The sequence below is a fragment of the Pseudophryne corroboree genome, chromosome 6, assembly GCF_028390025.1.
Source record: "Pseudophryne corroboree isolate aPseCor3 chromosome 6, aPseCor3.hap2, whole genome shotgun sequence".
NCBI classification, from domain to species: Eukaryota; Metazoa; Chordata; class Amphibia; order Anura; family Myobatrachidae; genus Pseudophryne; species Pseudophryne corroboree.
Genome location: NC_086449.1, coordinates 551231678 through 551251290, shown reverse-complemented (window position 1 = coordinate 551251290; position 19613 = coordinate 551231678). Strand labels below are relative to the sequence as shown.

The 19613-nt window shown below is 43.0% G+C and overlaps 1 protein-coding gene across 12 annotated transcripts in view; it reads right to left on the bottom strand.

The window, feature by feature from the left end:
- Nucleotides 1-19613, bottom strand: part of PPFIA2 (PTPRF interacting protein alpha 2) — a 656694-nt gene that overhangs the window by 186003 nt on the left and 451078 nt on the right. For 9 of the 12 annotated variants that reach the window (XM_063927696.1, XM_063927698.1, XM_063927701.1 and 6 more), the window contains 4 exons: nucleotides 9577-9798; nucleotides 6674-6706; nucleotides 5237-5383; nucleotides 1923-2057 (listed from right to left, as the gene is read on the bottom strand). In XM_063927696.1, the coding sequence (XP_063783766.1) occupies nucleotides 1923-2057; nucleotides 5237-5383; nucleotides 6674-6706; nucleotides 9577-9798 (537 nt within the window). The remainder of the gene's footprint in view (nucleotides 1-1922; nucleotides 2058-5236; nucleotides 5384-6673; nucleotides 6707-9576; nucleotides 9799-19613) is intronic. The other 3 variants (XM_063927700.1, XM_063927702.1, XM_063927704.1) reach the window with 1 other exon arrangement.

Below are 19613 nucleotides of genomic sequence, written 5' to 3'. Positions count from 1 at the left end.
GTGCAAATGCAGTGAATAATCTGTGACCACATTTACGCAGACCAGCTTGCAAGTGAATTCAGGGCAGTGAGCAGAGCCGGCCCTAACCAATATGATGCCCTAGGCAAGATTATGGCTGGTGCCCCCTAGCACCACTGCTGGTTCTGCCTCTAACCTTGCACCTCTTTCCCAGCACCATCACCCCTCACCCATAGCAGTCCTTGTACCCTCTATATTTTAAATAGGAACAGTTTGCACATTTGACGCACAGCCCAAAAAGGGGCAACTTCTTGCTGGGAAGGGGCATGGCCACACAATAGTAACCCCAATTCCAATTACGCCACACAGTACTGCAACTTTATTCACATTTTATCTTGCGATAGTGTCCATAATTCATATTACATCCCACAGTAGTATCACTTTACCTTATAAACGTTACTCCTCACAGTAGAGCCCCTTATTTACATTACATCACACTGAATTGCTCCTTATTCACATTACACCACACCTTATTGCTCTTTATTCACATTAGACGACACAGTAGTGCCCTTTCTATATGCAACACCACATAGTAGAGCACCTTATACACATAATGCCACACATTAGTAATGCATTTATACACAATTCCACACAGTAATGCCCCTTACACATATGAGACACATTAATGTCCTTATAAACATAATGCACCTTACACATTATGACATTTATTAATGCCCTTTTACACATGTTCCTTACACATATGCCGCACATTATTAATGCCCTTATACACATAATGACACACATAGTGCCCCCTACACATTTGCTGCACATTATTAGTGCCCCTATACACATAATGACACACATACAGTAGTACCCTGTTACACATATGCCGCACATTATTAATGCCCTTATACACATAATGACACACATAGTGGCCCTTTACACATATGTTGCACATTATTAATGCATTTTTACATGACACACATAATACTCCTTACACATATTCTGAACACTACTGCACAACCAACCCACTCACATTCACACAGCACTCACACTTCCACTAACACTGTGACCTCTGCCTCTGCTTGGATACAGATGTGTCCTCACAAATCTTGCATCAATGCTAACGTCGGGCACCTTTTTTTAATGAAAATACATCTTATTTGCATTGCTATGTGGCTAGGATGCACAAGCAGCTTTTGCTGATTAAACTGATATGCAGCATGCCTATATACTGTGTGAGACTGTGGCTGTATCAGCATATGAAATGCTACATACAGAATATAGGCATGCCGCATATCATTTTAATCAGCAGAAGCTGATGATGCCCCTAGGCATATCAAATGCCCTAGGCAATTGCCTAGTTTGCCTTTGCCTATGCCTATGACCGGCTCTGGCAGTGAGTAGCTCTTTCAGCAAGCTGGCTCCAAAGGACTTGTTGTAGCTGTGCAAGAATCAAGAACAGCCAGTGGGTCTGATGTGAGCACTCAGAAAAACAGGAACGTACCAGACAGAAGGAAATGGTGCTGCTACATGGTGTGGTGCTGGTGGGGTCTGGTCCATAACACCTTCTATAAATGTCTCCACTCTACTCTAGATTGATGTTTATCCAGCATGCTACTCTGTCTGGGGTCCTAGCCTTGCCATATTTACACAGTTATTATAACATTGCCCAATTTGCTACAGGAGTCCACTGATGTAATCAGAATTTAATACTAGAGGTCTCTCCTTATACAAGAAAGTTTGCTCAATGCTCTGTCTCACATAGGAATAATTAGCAACTTTTACGCTGTCAGAACAGATGGATTGGAGATATTCTTGAATTGACGAAGCAGTCAACTAACTAGTATCCATGATCACTTTATAACTAATGCCCTATCTATTCCTTCCCAAGCAATCTTAATGATCTGCACAGCAAAATGCTGAAACATGTTCATAAACCGACCGTCCTGCTAGTTCTGTACCTTTGTGAGGGCTGCTATTCTCTGCGCCAGTTCTGCTTCCACTTCAGGCAAAGTTTCCGCTTTTCTCATTGTTTGCTGCAATTTCTGTTCAGCCATTTCCAAACGTTCTTGCAACTGTCTGTTTTTCTCTTCCATCTACACGTCACACAACAAATTCAGAAAACATTTGTTATACATAAAAAAATTATATATATATATATTTTTGTATATATAAAAAATGAAGAACAGCGCCTAGGCTAATCCTAAGTTTAGACACACAAAGTGAAATATATGGTGAATGTGATCAAATATAAAATGTTTCGACACCCCCCATGGATCAATGGGTGGCAGCTCGTGCCCAGTATATAGATAAAATGTAAAAAATGAAGTGCAATAGAGCGCCTACTGGTGTTTAACAGGATTCTGGATTTATAGGATTTCTATATAGCCAGTTCACCATGTGAAAAAGTGCAAAGTGTAAGTTTAAGAATGATTGACTTAGCTTCCTTGGGAGCAGCTTCAGTCTGATGACACTTTTAGGACATGTAAAACAGAAATAAAAACCAACATAGTGTATACTGTTTGATTATATACAGTGTTCAACACTTTAGGGACCTTGCTAGTCCCAATATGGGTAAATAGGCTGGATGGTAGGTACTATTTCCAGTACACAAAGGCTGGACGAATTTATAAAACAAACAATTTAATATAACAAATCCTGAAGTAAATGTAGGTAGCACACGTACAAGAATAAAATTGTATATACAGCTTATCTGTCCACAAACGGAATCACCAGGTGAGCAACAGCCCAATCCTATTGGTGGATATTAAAAATGTCCCGAAGCAAATGCAGGTAACATACGTACAAGATATAAAAATAAATACAGCTTATCTGTCCATTCAGAGAAGTCACGGGTGAGTCATAAGTCCCGGGACTTATGACTCACCCGTGACTTCTCTGAATGGACAGATAAGCTGTATTTAGTGTTGAACACTGTATATAATCAAACAGTATACACTATGTTGGTTTTTATTTCTGTTTTACATGTCCTAAAAGTGTCATCAGACTGAAGCTGCTCCCAAGGAAGCTAAGTCAATCATTCTTAAACTTACACTTTGCACTTTTTCACATGGTGAACTGGCTATATAGAAATCCTATAAATCCAGAATCCTGTTAAACACCAGTAGGCGCTCTATTGCACTTCATTTTTTACATATATATTTTTGTTTTAAATTAAGCACTACAGTAAGTACCACTTTCCAGCAAAGGTACAGTAATTTGTATAGACATCATGAAAACTGGTAGTCATAAATATAGTGGCAAAACTGAAAACTGAGAATGAAATGAAAAAAGTGTATGCTTGGCAATGAACTGGGTCTTCTTATAGACACATAATACAATTAAAACAACAATACGGTATCAAACATTCTACTGATATCAATAAAATCTGTATATGCTTTACACTTAATGTTTGTGCCACCGTAAATTTCCCCCCAAATCCACAAGAAGTCTGCTGCTTCATTAATACAGCCCCAAGTGATCACAGTATATTGTTCATTTATATAAAATGTAAGGTTTTAGCAAGAAGTCAGGAGTAAAGTGTTTACAAAGCCATTCACCAGCCTGTTGTGAACAAGTTGTATACTGTATCTTGCACGGTTTCACCCAATCAAGCACCTAATTAACCAAAATGTGCACTAACAGATTCCAAAAAACAAAAACAATTAATATTTGATTCCACAAACCAAAACATCCCTAAAACTCTCAAAGAGAAATGACTTAAAGACATACTATATATATATATTATTCATGTATGTATTATCCTAATAATCAGTTGTTGTCTATTGATATCTTCTCTCCCCTCTCTTGTATACCAGCTACGCGTTTTCTTAATTTCTGTTTTGGTTGACTTTATAAAAGACAAGATAGTGTAATTAAGAAAGCCTTTAGTTGGTGCGTAGTTAAGGTTTATTTTTATTAGGGTTCACAGCTCAACACACACATATATTTATTTGTGGCTGAGTTACTGTAATGCCACTACGAAAAATGTCCTAGCTAAGATAGTGCACAGCTTGCCATTACCTTATTGCTGGCAATACTTGTAGAACTTACAGTGGTGCTACAATCATGACCAAACCCATGCACCAGAATGGTGCAAATCATACCGTGTCAAATATAACTTGTAAATTAAAATGCTAATCAACAAATACACTGTAGGCACTTTTTTCATATCAATGTAGATTACAGCATCAGATGTACACAAAGTTATAGAGATGATAAAGCTACAACAAGCTTGGTGTTAGATCAGTAACTACCGATGCTATTGATGTTCCAGCACACCTGGGCATTGGTTTGTTGTTTGTCGGCTCAACAAAGCATTAACACTGCAATTACGAAATAATAATAGAAATAGATTAACTATAAAGGGGGTTACAAACGTAGCGATTTTTGCTTAATTTCCAAGCAATCTGACTAGATTGCTTAGAAATTAAGCACACATTGCTCCGTGTGTATGCCCCATAGTGATAGCGATGTGCGGCCCCGCGCGGCGCTATCGCCGGTTCTAGATTGACCTCTACTGAGATTGCTCACCCCCCCCTCGTTTAGCACACATCACGCAGAGTGCTGAGCGGGGGGAGACGTGTGCTAAGCAGTCTGTGATAGATCGCTCAGCACACATCTCCCCCATGTGTACCCCCCTTAATAGTACTAAACTATTCATCTGTTTAACCAAAGAGTTACAACCATACAAAAGCCAATAAGGCCCTAGGCAAGAAACTGGGTTTGTGCCCATTTTCCCATTTCTGTTTGTCAAATAAACAACATAAAAATTAGTAAATCGGGCTCCTCATTGCGCAAAGAGCCCTAGGCAAAAGCCTACTTTTCTACTGGTTGATCTGGTCCCGGCTATAACTAACTAAATACTCAAACAAATGCATGAACTGTAGCTACTAAATTGTCTGAATCTCTGTCTGCAACCACTTGATTTTTTTATGTTTCTGAACAGATCTGTTTTTAAATGTTGAAGCTACCCTTCTGAAATGCTGTATAAAATCAGACGTTTTTACTGAAGTGCAACCTCTTGTTTTTTCATTCACTTCTTTTTTTAGGTTTAGTATTTATTTCACTGAAGGGAACATTCTCTGTCTTACATTTTAAGGAAAATATATTCTATAAATGCGGAAGCAGTATTTGTTTTAGTTATATATACTCTTATCCCAGCTGTGCATATTTACATTGCATTCATAAAGCCACTCTAAAAATAGTAACTTGAAACGTTCTATATTTCAGGAGTATAATGTGATCAAATACACAAGTAATAAAATGACTGAACCTGACGTAAAATAGCTTCTTTGTTTGCCAGTTCGTTTTCCAGCTTATCATTCATATCATGAATGGACGTAGCTTCTCGCTGGGCGCTAAGATATCTCTTTTCAAGTGTTGTGATTCGCTCTTCCATATCCTCTTTCTGAGCCATAGCCTGCAACTCACAGAAATACATTGTAATATTGATTCATAAAGGCCACTGAGAAACATGATATTGTATTAGTATAATGATTATGTGTGCATTATAAGTTTTATTCTTCTGCTAACATTTTTCAGGCACAGAAATTAAATTGTAAGCACTTAAATAAATGCAAATGCCTTAAAAAACATCCTCTCATATCCCGGTATAATCTGTCCCTTGGGAATTTTTCAGGGTGTATTTAAAGTTAGTGGACTGTTTAACTGTACTATAAGATCTCATGGGGAGGTGCAGGGCTGTGATTATACTAAGGTGGACCTAGGCGACTGCTAGGGCACAGATAGTAAGCGGTCACCTAAAATACTGAATAAGTGACCTGTCATCAGAGTGTTGTTAGCACTGACTTCTTACATTAAGGGAAAACTAGCCAGCAGCTTCTTACATGTGAAGCTGTTGGCTGCTGCTCTCCGATATCCGTGTAAAGCCGGAAGTGTGAAGCTTGGGTGTGATGTCACAGCCAAGCGCCACAGATGCAGAGGATGATATCCCACCCCTAACCTATTAAGGTAAGAAGTGGGTGTGGGGATACCCCTTCCCAGGTTGGCAAGTGACACCCAGAGATCTTATGTCGGACCTGGGGAGGTGATGGATTTAGTGAAATTGCTTCCATAAAATAAATATTGTATTGAACAGTAATATTATTGCTTATGTAAATACATCAAGGAATGGTCTCTGGAGAGACCTAAATATATTGAGCAATACAACCAGCTTCACTGTCCATCATGGCTCCCCACAAGCCACTTCCCTCAAGTCTGTCCACCTTCCTTCACCAACACCCTTACCCTGTTCTGATACAGAGTCTAGTAAATCTGATATATGTCACATGGTTTTTCTATATATATTAGCTTTTGTTTTCTGCAAAGTACAATGTGGCATGCACAGTATTTGCAATATTTGGGGAAATGAAAACAGTCTATTAAAAGGATAAATAAAACCTAATACTTTGTCCATGCTTTTAGCAGAGCTGTTAAACTTTGATTGATAGTGTAATATACAATTAACACACCCATCAAACTCACTTAAATTGTACTGACTGTGAATGCTGAAGGCAATGTGGACATTGACTTGAAGCAGAAGACAGCAATCATTACTGAGAAATTAGCCTATGTGGGCATACTGTACATCTATTTGCTTGCAAATTTATTATTTTGACAATTACTGCTGAAGTACATTCACTTGGCTTTAGGGGCATGCATTGAAAATGTAAAATGAACGCATGTGTGCGAGAGCCTTTAACATGCTTACGTTTCTTCTGGAATGGCACGAACATTCAATTTGCTGCACAAAGCACATGTAAAAATAATGACTACAAAGTACAATATTAGGTGAAAAGTACCTGGCACATTTTAGTACAGAACATTTTAGCAAATGTAGAAGTACATGGCATGCAGGAACTTGCTGTGCTGATACTACCACTGTATGCTTTGCTGTTAACATTCTTACCTATATAGCCTTGGTGCCTCAGAGGCCAAGCAGGACACAAGACTTGTGCCTGTTGAGCCTCAGAGTTGCTCTCAGACCCTACTACACAACTTCATCTCCAACATTACATTTTAGCAGTGATGTTTAATGGAGAACAGGGACACTTACTCATTTTAAGCTTTTATGATTGACAGGTAGAGTTCAGTTTCCTGTCCTCCACTTAACTCAGAGGAGGAGAGAAAAGGGAAAGGATTTGGGAACAGCTGAGAAGTTGGTATGTAGTGAATCTACCATCTGAGCCCTTCTGTCAAAGAATGAGCTCTTGCACAATGAGCTGACAGGGAACAGGCTGTTTTGAACATACAGAATTGTACTCGCTAGTGACCATCCAATGTGTGTGCACTAATCACTGGGCAATCAGTTCTGTATTGTACAATAAACCTCATTGAATACTCATTATAGGAATGAATGCTAGGGTCACTGTACCAGTATATTATGGGCCTAATTCAAGGTTGATTGCAAAAGCAAAATCTTCCTCTAATGGGCATAACCATGTGCACTGCAGGGAGGCAGATATAACATGTGCAGAGAGAGTTAGATTTGGGTGGAGTGTGTTCAAACTGAAATCTAAATTGCAGTGTAAAAATAAAGCAGCCATTATTTACCCTGCACAGAAACAAAATAACCCACCCAAATCTAACTCTCTGCAAATGTTATATCTGACCGACCTGGAGTGCACATGGTTTTGCCCACTAGAGGAAGATTTTGCTTTTGCAATCAGTAGGTCCTATATAAGATAACTGTTCTAGTAATAATTCTAGGAATAATATGTGGGGTAGTGCTTGGTTTAGAATGTGGGCATACTGATCAATAATGTATAAATATAAGTGCTTGCTTGGGATGAATAGGGGTTTTCACATTATGCTATGGGGCCAAGTATATCTGATTGATTATATTCTAGCATAGATATACTGTAGATATAATTATTTATATCTTGGTTTGTCAGTCTTTCCTACCTATGTAGTTTATCTATGGGGTAATATCCTGTTAGATCATATAAACCAGGGGTGTTAACTCAAACTAATAAGAACACATCAACATACTGTACAGACACAAAGGAAATGATGTGTTTGTTAGGTATACAACCTAACAAACTCATCCTATTCTTTGTCTCTGTATATTTATACAGTCTAGCCCCACCAACTCTATCTCCTGCACAACCCTGCATCCCCAAATTTGAGAAAATGAATTCAATACAGATGTGTCCTCTTACATCCTTGCTGCAGTCACGCTAAATAGCACTTGAAGTTGCGCTATGCCGTGGCGGGACTCTGTAGCACCAAGCACCTTTTTTTGCATTTTATTTCCATGAAAATGCGTCTTAAGCGCCATACGCACTAGCTGAGCCCCGCCAATGCCAATATTGGCGGCGGCAGGGAACCGGCGGTGTGCCGGCATTGGCAAGTGCATACACACTTGCCAATGCCAGCGGGGAAAGGAGCGACGGTGGGGGGGGAACGACACCCATGCGGCACCTGCTGGCTGTCGTTAACGAGGACCTCCCTCATCTGTACATGTTCAGACAAGGGAGGGGGTCGTTAACGAAGCGCTTGAGCACGCATCGTTAACAATAATGAGTGTACACACTAGGCGATATTGTGAACAAGTGTGTATGGGACTTTAGATGCACAGTAATGTAATCGGATGCACAAGCAGCTTCTGCTGATTAAAATGATATGCAGCATGGCTATATTCTGTGTGTAAAAGAGGCTCTATCTGCATCCGAAATGCCACGTTACAGTATTTCTATGAAAACACTGTAGCATAGCATTTTGTATGCAAATACAGTCACATACAGAATATAGGCATGCTGCATATCAATTTAATCAGCAGAAGCTGCTTGTACGTCCTAATACATTACTTTGCCCCTAAGATGCATTTTTGCGGAAAAAATGCAAACAAAGGCGCTCAGCGCTACCGAGACACACGACACTCACGCGTTATGTGTAACACGACTTGTAGCGCATGGAGCAATGACGTAAGAGGACACATCTGTAACTGCTCTAAACAACAAGAAGACAAGATTCCAATGTGCAGTCAAATGGTTAGAAGCTTTTACTACTGGTATAACAACTTCCAATCATTTATACAAAAATGCTGCAATAAGTACATGTCTTACAATATCATGATTGAAAATTATGTGATATCATTGTTATTTTTGTTAAATGCTTTGGGTGGTATCCTATTAGCAGTGGTAATTTACCATTGCTAAAAGATACACTGGGGGCTATTCAATTAGCCCCAATAACCAGCACTTATCAGGGATTATGCTTCGGTGCCTCAGGCATAATCCGCGATAAACAGACCTCGGGGCCACAATAACACATGGGATAAGGAAATTATTCCGGATCCCATGTGCTATTGCATGATTGCGGGTGCCAATTCAGACAATAAAAATGGCCTATAATTTGATAGCACGATAACCAAAACTTGCGCTGTTAGGCGATCTTTATTGGCCGAAAAATGATCGCAGTTAATTGGATGCCCCCCTTTGTAGTATATGTGAGTAACTTCCATAACAGCCGGTTTGGCCAAAGACTTTATACTTTCTTAACAATCATTTGTGTGGGGAAATAATGTAAACATTAAATGAATGATCCACCAATATATACTGTACATACAGTATATAATTTGATACTATGCAAATCAATAGTAAATGAAGCTACCTCTCTAATGTCTCTCTGATACTTCACATTCATTTCTTCAGTCTTTGTTAGTTCCTTTCTTGCTGTTTCTGCTTCTTGCTCAACCTCTCCAACTCGAGTTGACAATGATGATAATCGTTCTTTCATCTGAGTCATTTCATAGTTCTGCTTTTCAAGGAGTTCTTGAAGTTCAACCATCTGACTGGCTTCATCATTGGAATCTATAGAGCCATTGGATAACCTCTGTAAAGAGAGTTGATAAGAAAATGTTACAGATCATTTACCATTATTTCCTTGAGTATTCTTGTATAACACAGATGTGTCTTTATATTCTTTTTGCACCATATGACACAAGACAACTGGTGCAAACCACAGGTGGCGATTTCTGTACTTCATCCTTTTTCCTCAATTTTAATACTTTTTCCTATTGTAGATTGTGCCTCTTACTACACATATAGGGCCTGATTTAGATGTGGCCACAACTTTAATGGTGTTGCAACTGAGTGATTATCAGCAGACTGCGCATGCGATGCCTCTCGCAGTGAGGAATTGGTCGCAGAGTGAGTGACAGTAAGAGGCCATTTGTTGGAGGGAACGGAGAGTGTCTGTAAAAACGCAGGCATGTCGCAACCATTTTCAGGGCATGTGTAATGAGACTTGTGTAATGTGCTGGTTCTGGTCCTGTGCACGGGACCTGGAACCTCCAATCTTGGACACGTGTTTCACCGGTTGGAGGTTCCAGGTCCCGTGCACAGGACCAGTACCAGCACATTACACAAGTCTCTGATAAGTATTTCTTTACTTTTTATCTGTGAATTACCATATTTACTGTGTATCCATCTTATTTGTACCTCATAACTTCAAACTCCAATTCAGGGGGTCTCTCATTGGGACTGTGCCGGCACACACCCCCTGCACTGGTTTCTACAACAGGGGGTTGACCGGTTTTAGGTCTCAAAAGCAGATCCTCCGCACTTCATCTATCTTTCACTCTACTCCGGCACTGTCCTCTTGTAATCTCACCCATTCATTCACTGTTCATTTGTAACACAGGAATGGGCAGTAGATGCAGAGACAATTGGGAGTGAGTCTTTGATAATTACTACTCACTTAAGGGAAAACTATACTCAAATATCAACTTTACACTAAAAGAAGATATGGTATAATACTTGTATCTTTAAGTTACTGTCAGATATCGAGACTTGAATGTGCAATATTGTTATGCACACCAGTGCCTGCAGGAAAGTACTGGTGTCAGAACTGTTATGCACTCCAGTGTCTGCAGGAATGTACTGGTGTTTGAACTGTTATGCAAAACAAATGGACTTACAGACAGACTGGGGAATATGACATAACGTACACAGAAGGTGATAGGGTAACACAATACACACAAAGTGAACAGAGAAGCCCAGAGGCTAAGGAACTGGGTATCTCCCTTGTATTAGAACTGCTCAGATGTAAAAAGCAAGATGTTGTGTTTTAATACGTAGAGAACCCGAAATGCTGTTGCTAAGGGCAACAGCAAAACCCTAAAGGGTTACCAACGGGTGTGGCAGTAAACTCCTTGGTCAGAGATGGAATGATAGACACAAGGAGAGTCTCCACAATCCTGATTCTCACTTGCGGTGCACAGGTTTTAGCTTACTGCCACTAAACTGACCCCTGACACCTAGCACAGTGAGACAGGATTAGACAGGCAAGTCTTAGAATACAGCCGCAAACTTGCTAAGTTCACAGAGTAGTAACAGAACACCAGCAAGCTAAACGACTGACTCCAGTCTTACTGCTAGGTCTGGATTGGCAGAGTGTAATACCAAATCCCCAGGCCTATTTGCAATAAGCAACAAACAAATACAAAGCTACACAGTACTGGCTAACTTTCATGAACTGACTAACCAACAAAGATTCAGCAGCATCTGCTTACCCTGAAAAGAGGCCTTATAAAGCAGGTGCTGTCCACGCCCCACTCAGACCTCACAGACTGTGAGCACAAAAACCAGCACCGGATCCCCTGCCGTGCACAGAGCCTATAACCACTGCACAGCAAAAGACCCGAACCGGAGTATCAGCTGCGCTCAGGTTACTCCACTAGCACTTGTCTCCCGGTTGCCATGACGACGTGGCAGCACAGGGCAGGAGACCCTAACAGTACCCCCCCTCTGACGAGGGGTCAAAGAACCCCTACCACCGGGTTTATCGGGGAACTGCGAGAAGAAAGAGCGTATCAGTCTGGGGGCATGAAGATCACAACTGCGCACCCACGACCGCTCCTCCGGGCCATACCCCTTCCAGTGCACCAAAAATGACAGCCGACCCCGAACCACCTTGGAGTCAAGAATCCTTTCAACAACAAACTCCCTCTGGCCACGTATCAGAAGAGGGGAAGGTCTTCCACTGGAAGAAGGATTACTAATCGCCCGTTTTAAAAGGGAACAATGAAATGTTTTATTGATACCCAAAGAACGGGGCAGATCTAACTGAAATGCCACCGGATTGATAACCCTGGTGATCTTATAAGGGCCGATGAACCGGGGGCCTAACTTATGAGATGGCTGTCTCAACTTCAAATTCTTGGTAGACAACCAGACGAAGTCTCCTAATTTGAAGCTGCAAGGTCTTTTCCGCTTATCAAAAACCCTTTTGGTCACTAATGACACAGACACAAGGGCTTTCTTCACTTTCCGCCAAATACCTCTAAGGACCGAAACCACAGAGGAACCACCAGGCGTGGAGTCCAGGGGGTCAAAAGAATTGGCCTTAGGATGATGCCCATACACACAAAGGAAGGGAGAGATCCCTGTAGCAGAGTGAGCCGCGTTGTTATAGGCAAACTCCGCCATGGACAGATGAGCAACCCAGTCAGTCTGACACTTGGAGACATAACACCTGAGGAACTGCTCCAAGGACTGGTTCACCCTTTCAGTCTGCCCATTAGACTGCGGATGGTAGCCTGACGACAAGCTGACAGAAATCTGGAGATCGGAACAAAATGCCCTCCAGAATTTGGCCACAAACTGGGATCCGCGGTCAGAGACCACATCAAGTGGCAACCCGTGGAGACGCACAACATGCAGCATAAATAATTCAGACAGGCGTCTGGCTGATGGCAGCCCAACCAGTGGAACGAAGTGCGCCATCTTCGAAAACCTGTCAACGACAACCCAGATGGCTGTCATCCCCGAGGATTTGGGCAAGTCCACCACAAAATCCATTGAAATGTGGGTCCATGGCTTAGATGGGATAGAGAGTGGATGTAATGGGCCAACAGGAACCCCTCTAGGAGTCTTATTTCGGGCACAGATGTCACATGCCCGAACCCACTGATCCACATCCTTAGCCACCGAGGGCCACCACACCGCCCTAGATAGCAACTCCCGAGTTCTGGCAATACCCGGGTGACCTGCCGACTTCTTGGCATGGAATTCCAGGAACACTCGCTGTCTTAACCTAGGAGGCACAAACAAAAGACCTACCGGAAGGTCTGGAGGAGCCTGCTCCTGTGCTCTAAGGACTAATGATAAGAGGTCCTGGGTAATGCCCACTTTAATACATGATGGGGAAACAATGGGCAACGGCTCCTCGGTGGTCTCCTGGATTGGAGCAAAACTCCGCGAGAGCGCATCAGCCTTGATGTTTTTTGACCCAGGGCGATATGTTATCAAAAAATTAAAGCGAGCAAAAAACAAAGCCCATCGTGCCTGCCTGGCATTGAGACGCTTCGCTGACTCTAAATATGCCAGATTCTTATGGTCAGTGAGAATTGAGACCACAAACTTAGCCACCTCAAGCCAGTGTCTCCACTCCTCGAGTGCATCCTTAATAGCCAACAATTCCCGGTTACCCACGTCATAATTCATCTCGGCAGGCAAAAATTTACGGGAAAAGTAAGCACAGGGATGAAGGCGATTATCAGACACTCCCATCTGAGAAAGCACTGCCCCAATACCCATCTCAGAGGCATCCACCTCCACCACAAAAGGACGCTCTGGATCTGGGTGTCGCAGCACCTTGGCCGAAACAAATGCCCTTTTGAGACGGGCAAAAGCCGCTTTAGCCTCACAAGACCAGTGAGCAACATCCGCCCCTTTCTTAGTGAGTGCCACCAAGGGTGCCACTATAGACGAAAATCCAGCGATAAATCGTCTATAAAAATTTGCAAAGCCCAGGAAACGCTGAAGCGCCTTCAAACTAGTGGGCTGCACCCAATCCAGGACTGCCTGTACCTTGGAACCCTCCATTTGGAAACCTTCTGGGGAGATAATATATCCTAGAAATGCGATTTGATGAACTTCAAATTCGCACTTCTCCAGCTTCGCCCCAAGCCGGTGGTCTCTGAGTTTCTGGAGGACTAAGCGTACATGCTTCCGATGTTCCTCCAGGGAATGGGAGAAGATTAGGATGTCATCTAAGTATACAACTAAGAATCTATCCAAATATTCCCTGAGCACATCATTCATGAAATCCTGGAAGACTGCCGGGGCATTACAGAGCCCAAAAGGCATCACCAAATATTCATAATGCCCTGAGTGGGTATTAAAGGCAGTCTTCCATTCATCCCCCTCTCTTATTCGGATTAGATTGTACGCACCGCGTAGGTCAATCTTAGAAAAAATGGTGGCAGTACGAAGCTGGTCAAACAAGACCGAAATGAGAGGCAGTGGGTATGAGTTTTTAATCGTGATACGGTTCAATTCCCTGAAGTCGATGCAGGGTCGCAACGAACCGTCCTTTTTACCCACGAAGAAGAACCCCGACCCAACTGGAGACTGTGAAGGTCTGATAAATCCCTTAGCCAAGTTCTCCTGAATGTACTCTGCCATAGCCTGAGTCTCAGGACGTGACAGGGAGTACAACCTGCTCTTGGGAAGCTTAGCATTTGGCAACAAATCAATGGCACAGTCATAGGGGCGATGGGGAGGTAGTACCTCTGCAACTTTTTTGGAGAACACGTCCGCAAAATCTGCATAACACCCTGGCAATCCTGGCAAACTTAGCTGCGAGAGCCTGACTGGAAGGCTCAAGCAACTCCTGAAACAATCAGTACCCCAACTAAGAATCTCCCCAGAGACCCAGTCAAATTGAGGATTGTGGGCCCTTAACCAGGGTAACCCCAACACCAATGGGGCAAAAGTACAGACAGTCACATAAAAGGACAATTTTTCAGAGTGTGTGGCTCCAATAAACAAAGAAATCTGGCTAGTGCAAGAGGTAATTTTACCTTGGGATAATGGTTCCCCGTTTAACCCACAAATCTCAATTTCCGATGCCAAGGGTACTAAGGGAACAGAGTGTTTCAGAACGAATTGGCGGTCCATAAAAACCCCGTCGGCCCCACTGTCCACAAAGGCCTCAGTCTTGACAGTTTGACCGAGGATCTTCAAGGTCACCGGAATGATAAAAGTCTTCTTGGGAAATTCTGACTTCTGGCCTGACAGGATATTTCCCATCACCCTCAGGCCCTGAAGTTTTCCGGCTTTTCTGGGCATGATACTACCACATGACCTTTATTCCCACAGTACAAACACAACCCCTGCTGTCTCCTCCGCATCTTCTCACGCGAGGAGAGGCGGGTAGCCCCAATCTGCATAGGCTCCTCAGAAAATTCCTCAGAGTCTGAGGTTCCCTTGGGAAGGAAGGAAATCTCAGTCTCCCTTTCAAGCCTACGCTCTCTCAGCCGTCTATCCACCCGGATGGATAACTGCATGAGCTGATCCAAGCTATCAGGCAAGGGATATTGTACCAGTTGGTCCTTTATCTGGTTAGAAAGACCTCTTCGGTACTGGTGTCTCAGGGCTGGGTCATTCCACTGGGTATCATGGGCCAACCTCCGAAACTCCGTACAGTAAACCTCAACTGGCCTTCGCCCTTGCTTAAGGATCGAAATCTGAGCTTCGGCTGAGGCCGTCTTGTCAGGGTCATCATACAACATGCCCAGTGCCGTAAAAAAAGCATCAACACTTTTAAGCGACGGACAGTCAGGCTGCAACCCATATGCCCAGACCTGTGGGTCTCCTTGTAGCAAGGAAATCACTATGCCCACCCGCTGAATCTCCGACCCAGAAGACTGAGGCCTAAGCCGGAAGTATAGCTTGCAGCTCTCCTTGAAACATAAGAACTGCGAGCGATCTCCAGAAAAACGATCCGGGAGATTTACTTTCGGCTCCTTAACCCCTGCAGGTGCTGCTGCTGCGGGAGCTCTGCCAGCAGCCTGGGAGGTGTGCATTTTAATGGACAAATCATTAAATTGTCGAGTCAGGACCTGCACCTGATCGACCACCTGTTGCAACGTATTTTGAGGGGTATGCTCCATATTCCCACAAAATTTCAACAGGAGTATTAGGCTGCTGAATATGTTATGCACACCAGTGCCTGCAGGAAAGTACTGGTGTCAGAACTGTTATGCACTCCAGTGTCTGCAGGAATGTACTGGTGTTTGAACTGTTATGCAAAACAAATGGACTTACAGACAGACTGGGGAATATGACATAACGTACACAGAAGGTGATAGGGTAACACAATACACACAAAGTGAACAGAGAAGCCCAGAGGCTAAGGAACTGGGTATCTCCCTTGTATTAGAACTGCTCAGATGTAAAAAGCAAGATGTTGTGTTTTAATACGTAGAGAACCCGAAATGCTGTTGCTAAGGGCAACAGCAAAACCCTAAAGGGTTACCAACGGGTGTGGCAGTAAACTCCTTGGTCAGAGATGGAATGATAGACACAAGGAGAGTCTCCACAATCCTGATTCTCACTTGCGGTGCACAGGTTTTAGCTTACTGCCACTAAACTGACCCCTGACACCTAGCACAGTGAGACAGGATTAGACAGGCAAGTCTTAGAATACAGCCGCAAACTTGCTAAGTTCACAGAGTAGTAACAGAACACCAGCAAGCTAAACGACTGACTCCAGTCTTACTGCTAGGTCTGGATTGGCAGAGTGTAATACCAAATCCCCAGGCCTATTTGCAGTAAGCAACAAACAAATACAAAGCTACACAGTACTGGCTAACTTTCATGAACTGACTAACCAACAAAGATTCAGCAGCATCTGCTTACCCTGAAAAGAGGCCTTATAAAGCAGGTGCTGTCCACGCCCCACTCAGACCTCACAGACTGTGAGCACAAAAACCAGCACCGGATCCCCTGCCGTGCACAGAGCCTATAACCACTGCACAGCAAAAGACCCGAACCGGAGTATCAGCTGCGCTCAGGTTACTCCACTAGCACTTGTCTCCCGGTTGCCATGACGACGTGGCAGCACAGGGCAGGAGACCCTAACAAATATATATATATATATATATATATAATTTGGGATACCGTATACATCTAGGAATTATATAATAATTATTAAAACTACTCAGGTATCCGAAACCAAAAGATATTTTGCCTCATTTTAAAAGTTTATGTAATTTTGTCCATTGTTACTATGTTTTTTTTCTGCATATGACCAATAAATAGAGACTTACACTTTTATTGAGAGCCACCCACAAAATTGGTTGTTACATACCAAATAACTTTTGTATATTATTGTATATCAAAAAGATTGCTTGCTGTGCAACATTCATGTTGTGTTTATCACAATATATACGTATGTCTTGTTTTTGTGTACCTGTATAAAGCACCAAGTGTCGCGATGTATAGAAACCACACCTGTTTTTAATGCATACCAATAAAAGATTTTTCTGATGTTTTAATTACATAAATTCTTCATTTCTTCCAAGCGTGCCCCAAAAAAAGAGTTTTCCTTTTCATTCCTTGTTGCCAGTTACAATTATAACTCTAGGGTGCACCACCAAGAGAGTTATTAGACTAACCCATTTGCAGTAGAACATTGGTTCTTACTGTGGTACCTGATATTTAAATAACACTAATTTAGAAAAGTGGGTAAGTGCGGAACCCCCCACTCTTGTAAGAGTATACAGTTAGTAAGTTGGCATTCAGAAGGTCGATATTTTTGGTACGAATGTCAACATGTTCATAATGTCAACATTCAACATGTAGTCCCCACAAATTAATATGATGTTTAAAATGTCAACACTATGCATATCTACATTATGAACATATGCGCATAAGGGTTATGGTTAAGCTACAGCTCTGGTTAGGATTAGGCTGCGGTTAGGGCTATAGTTATGCTGTGTTTTAGGGCTAAAGTTAGGTTGCAGTCAGGTAAAGGGCTAGGTTGCAGTCAGGCAAAGCGCTAGGTTGCAGCCAGGCAAAGCGCTAGGTTGCAGCCAGGCAAAGCGCTAGGTTGCAGCCAGGCAAAGCGCTAGGTTGCAGCCAGGCAAAGCGCTAGGTTGCAGCCAGGCAAAGCGCTAGGTTGCAGTCAGGCAAAGCGCTAGGTTGCAGTCAGGCAAAGCCCTAGGTTGCAGTCAGGCAAAGCGCTAGGTTGCAGTCAGGCAAAGCGCTAGGTTGCAGTCAGGCAAAGCCCTAGGTTGCAGTCAGGCAAAGCCCTAGGTTGCAGTCAGGCAAAGCCCTAAGTTGCAGTTAGGGCTAGCGCTAGGTTGCAGTTAGGGCTAGCGCTAGGTTGCAGTTAGGGCTAGCGCTAGGTTGCAGTTAGGGCTAGCGCTAGGTTGCAGTTAGGGCTAGAGCTAGGTTGCAGTGGTCAACATTTTCACATTATGTCAGTGCTGATATGAATGTTAATATGTCAAATGTCACATTGTAGACATTCAGACCATGCTGACATTCTGAACACTGACATGTTACACCACACCCGTGCATCAGCTCATACTGACTGCAGGCTACCACTAGAGGCACACTGCTAGCCAGAAGCAAGAGCTGTGGGGGGGGTGCGGTCAACATCCCGCTGGACGGGATCCTGGCGGTCGAAATACCGACGCCGGAATCCCGACCGCCACAGTCCCGACATATTCTCCCTCCGTGGGTGTCCACGACACCCATAGAGGGAGAATATAATAGTGTGCCGAGCGTAGCGAGGCACCGTGCCAGCAGCGTGGTGAGTGAAGCAAGCCCGCAAGGGGCTGCGTTCCGCTCACCACCCCGTCAGGATTGTGTGGTCGGGATTCCGGCGTCGGTATTTTGACCGCCGGGATCCCGTCCAGCGGGATTACGTACTGATCCCCTGTGGGGCAGTGACGGTGCGCTCTATGTGGTGGCACTGCTTACACATCCTTAGTTATGGCCCTGGTTCTCAGTTAAAACACTACCAAGTTCCAGATTCTCTTTGGAAGAAAGGTCAGCAGAAGATCAGTTCAGCAGTAGTTTAACTTACTAGGTTTTTATGGCTAAGCAGTCACAAAAAAGAAAAAAGAAAAACTCAGACACCATGTGTAATGAGTAATGACACACCATTGGACTCGGGAGTGGTGGAAGTGACAGATTTGGAGGATCCAAATTTTAGGCAACATTTTAGATAAGAATGTTTCCTATTTCAACATGACAATGTTCCAGAACACACAGCAAGGACCATCAAACAAAAATGTGTCAAATATGGTGTGGAAGAACTTGACTGTTATGACCTCAATCACCTTTGGGATGATATTGAGTGCTGACGGCAAGCCAGGCCTCATTGCCCATCATCAATGCCTGACCTCACTACTGCTCTTGTGACTAAATGGATGCAAAATCTTGCAGGATGTTCCAAAATGTAGTGTAAAGCCTTCACAGAAGAGTGCAGACTGTTATTGCAATAAAGGAGGGAAATATCTCGATATAACATCCATGTTTTTGGATTGACATGGTTAGCATTACTGCCTCATACTACCGAGGTCATGGTCTCAATTCCCACCATTGCCCGAACTGTGTGGCGTTTGTATATTCTGCACGTACTTGCATGGTATTCCTCCGGGTGCTCCGGTTTACTCTTTATCCGTCTCCACTATATCACTTTTTAAGACTTAATACATTTGGGCCATAGATTGTAAGCTCCACTGGGGCAGGGACTGATGTGAATTGCCAAATATTCTCTGTAAAGTGCTGTGGAATATGTGTTCACACTGGTGTGATGTTCAGGTGTCTACATACTTGGTCATGTCACGCAGGCAAATATCAATAAACTGGACACATATTGCCACAAGTACAGCCCCAAAATGATTG